The 3,955-nt window shown below is 39.5% G+C and overlaps 1 protein-coding gene across 3 annotated transcripts in view; it reads left to right on the top strand.

The window, feature by feature from the left end:
* The window catches only part of Clrn1 (clarin 1), a 36,097-nt gene that overhangs the window by 18,411 nt on the left and 13,731 nt on the right, over window positions 1-3,955 (top strand). For 2 of the 3 annotated variants that reach the window (XM_021158964.1, XM_021158963.1), the window contains one exon: window positions 1,836-2,015. The exons of the other annotated variant lie outside the window; for it this stretch is intronic. In XM_021158964.1, the coding sequence (XP_021014623.1) occupies window positions 1,836-2,015 (180 nt within the window). The remainder of the gene's footprint in view (window positions 1-1,835; window positions 2,016-3,955) is intronic. 3 annotated transcript variants of the gene reach the window in all.

Genomic DNA, 3,955 nt, shown 5'->3' with positions numbered 1-3,955 from the left:
CTCTCTCTCTCTCTCTCTCTCTCACACACACACACACACACACACACACACCACCACCACCACCACCACCACCGCCAGGAAGCTCACCATTTTTACTAGGTTGGCTGGCTGGCCAGTGAACTCCTGGGATCCACCTGACTCTGCCTTTCAATGTTTGGTGTGTATATCTATGTGCTGTTCTTCACATGGGTGCTGGGAACTTGAACTCAAGTGTTCCTGCTTGCAGAGCAGATGCTCTTGAGTACTGAGCTGTTTCCCGAGCCTCCTGTGCCTCAGTTTTTGATGATATAATGATCTCACCTGTATAGAGAATTCAGTAAGGGGATCAGAGTACTTAAATAAGCATTATAAACACACACCCTTTGGCTTCCCCCCAAATGGTAGAGTGCACGTTTCTCTCTATGTGGTTTGTTTCTTTCCATCTCACATCACATTCTGATGGTAATTCCACATCTGTTCCTACAGAATTGCTCCGATATCTGTACAATTCCATTGTATGGGATTGTACGCATTATTGCTAGGCATGCAAACTCTTTCCAAGCTTTTCAGCACTGACTATATTTATAATTCTTCACTGGACTCATGTGCCTAAATATGCCCAAGAGAGGTTCCTGTAAATAAGAAATTGCTGAGCCAAGGTCATGAACAGCAGCATCAAGAAGGTTTTCCCAATTTTAACTCCCAGGAAAGCTACACAAAAGTTCCCTTCCCCTACACCCTGACTAAATGTTTTGGACTTGGAAGACCAAGTTTATAGAAAGCAGTTTTGTTTTGTTTTTTTAAAAAGAGTTTTCAAGTGCATCATCCTTATCATAGGATGATAAAAGACAGCTAAGCTACATCATATAGTTACTTCTGGAAGGCAATAAGGAGATCACCCTAACTCTTAAAGGGGAAGTGACACTGTGGACAGGGAGACCTTAGTGAACATCTTTGAAAATAAGCAATCGAATTTGTTTGCTCAGTTACCATTCGCCTATGTATTCTTATTAGGTCACCAGCTGGACTTTTTGTCTTGTTTTATGGCTCCACTCACGTCTCGCTTAACAAGCAATGACTGACACAGAGTAGAAGCTCAATGTATAAATTAAGCACTGGCTGGAGGTTGGGTAACTAAAACTTGTGGACCTGCACTTTCCTTCCTGTGTGGTCCAGATTTGCTGGAGGCAAGGGCACAGATGTAGCACGGATAAGCTCGATGTGTGAAAGGCTTCCATCTCGTAAGCAGACAAGGATAACTTGGCCTGAATCCAAAATCTAGAAATAGAGTTGGCCTGCTTACTAAATGGAAAAATATTTCTTGTAGTACCAGAAATCATTTTCCCATAGCTTTGTGCTGCATTAAATTTTGATGTTGATTGAAAATTCCCAATTCTTGACTATTGTTGTGGCCTAGAAACCATTTTTTAAACATTATAACAATCAAGGGTGATATATATATATATATATTCCTGATGTTTGAATCCTCTCATGTGCCTTCAAATTTAAAATATTATTATAAGTTTAGATATATTTTAAAAGTTATTACCAAGAACTGTCATGAAAACACTGATCATCCAAATGTCCACTTTTGAGTTACAAATTCACTGACATATAATCAAAGGCAGAAGAAGCCCTGGCACTTCCCAGTGCCATTTGGTACTGTTGAAGTCTATGAAATGATCCCACCTATAAATCTTTGGGCAAACCCCTGGTAAATTGGTAAGTGAGAAAAAAAATTGTCCTCAAAATGCCTTTTAGTGATTGTTTGAAAGCATGTAAGAAAAGAGGGCTTGCATTTTAAGTCACACAGAGTACTGACGATAAAATTCCACTAAATCTTGGTTTATTCTCAGTCTTCCCAGATTTGGTCCAAGCCATCCCCGTAAGCATCCACATCAATATTATTCTCTTCTCCATGATTCTTGTCGTCTTAACCATGGTGGGGACAGCCTTCTTCATGTACAATGCTTTTGGCAAGCCCTTTGAAACTCTTCATGGACCACTGGGTCTCTATCTGGTCAGCTTCATTTCAGGCAAGTATAAAATTCTGCCTCTAAAGACAAAGTGCTTTTCAGTCTGTGAAAGGATGCCCTGACTAAATATAGTTATGGCATCCATGCAGTAATATTCCTGTAGTGTTATGGATGACAGCAAATACTATAATTATCTAACAATATGGAATCCATTGTATACATTATGGTAGTCTGTGTGAGGGACTACAATCTCCACATTATAATTTTCAAGATGTTATCAAAAGGATTAATGCTGATATCAAATGTTAAATAAAAAAGCAGTAATATTTTACAAATATTTTGAACCTGTTAAATTATAAAGGAAATACACATATAAGATATTGTTGGAATTGCTTGTATCGTCATATACTCTTTCATACGCACAATATACGGGCTATATTTACATATGAAAGATGGGTGGGATGCTTTGTTAGTTGTGGTTATCTTTGAGTATTGAAACTATGAATGGTTTTATTTTTGCTCATGCTTATCAATCTTTCCAATGTTCATGAGTGTGCAATTATTTAGTCATCAAAATTTTTTCATTTTTTCATATAAAAGTGATAAAGGAATCCATAGGTGAGTAGTCACATGCAGGACTGTCAGTACTTCATGTAGCCAGTGCCAGTTGCATCTGAGTAAAGAGACTGTGTCCACCCAAAGGCCAATGCTCTGACAGACACATTCAACTTCATAACTGGGGTTAATGAAAAGAATGTAAACTAGTCAGTATTACAAGGTACGTATAACACCTTCTTGAAGGAGTAAATAAAGTAAGAAAACAAAATATGTTTACTTAATTCATGACTATCTTTGCCTAGGATATCTCTGACTTTACACCATTCCAAACTTGTATTCAGTTCAACATTATATCGTGGTTTATTGATGATTTCTGGAAGATTACGGCTGGCACCAGCCAAAAATCTAATGACAGTCCCTGTTGGACAATTTCTTTCTCCTTTGAAGTTGCTCTTGGCAGCTAACTCTGAGGCAGCCAGCACAGACTCATTCCTGTTGACACAATCCCTTCTCTCATACAACTCAATTCCAGCACCAATTAGTACAGGTGCCTGCCTAGAAAACAGAGACATGCAATCAACAGGGGATAATAAGTTCAAGAAGGCAATGTGCTTGCTACTTATACACACACACACACATGCATGCACACATATATGCATATATATATATATATATATATATATATATATATATATACCAAGTGTGCTCCCCACCCACACCTTGCTAACCAGATTATTCACCCCACCTGAGCACCCCACCCGAGGAGATCTCTCTCCAGTCTACTTTCTCCATGTCTTTTATGTACCTACAATACAACTTTACATATTAAAGTAGTGAATATTCTATGAGGGTAGTCCAAGAAGTTCTGTCGCTGGCAGAAGCAGCCAGTATAAAGCTTTCCGTATATAGTAAACACTTTCACATGCATTTGTTGACTTGAAAAAGCAAGCCTGGAAAAGTAGTGTTAACTTGATCACCTAGATGCCATAGGTGAGAGAAATCAGAACCCTCCTGGGATGAAATGAGCATCGCAGCCCATAGAGGCAGGGAGACCTGTGCCAGAGAGCAACAGGCAGGAAGATGGCAAGGACTGGCTTTGGACTGGGGTGAAAAAGGTACCAGCTCAAGGTGGGACACACAAGCCAAGATAGCAACTCAGTATTACAGGAATGTCAAGGATGGAGCATTTTCGGATTATGTCACTCCCTGGAAAGAACAGGCCTTTTCCAGTCACTGAGCAGAGGTTAACTAAACAGCTGACATGGCAAAACTAGCTTGGAGCTCTTGACCCAGCATTACAAAATAGACAAAAGAAAAGCTGGTTTGCAGGGGAGTTACTTCAGCTTATTAACACACTCAGTCACCTAGCTCTCCATCTCAAGGTGCAATTCAGAAGAGAAGCCCATTGTCTTAGTTAGGGTTTTACTGCTGTGAACAGACAC

This window comes from Mus caroli, chromosome 3, assembly GCF_900094665.2.
Source record: "Mus caroli chromosome 3, CAROLI_EIJ_v1.1, whole genome shotgun sequence".
NCBI classification, from domain to species: domain Eukaryota; kingdom Metazoa; phylum Chordata; class Mammalia; order Rodentia; family Muridae; genus Mus; species Mus caroli.
Note: the sequence above shows the minus strand (reverse complement) of the source record. Positions and strands in the feature narration are given on the sequence as shown.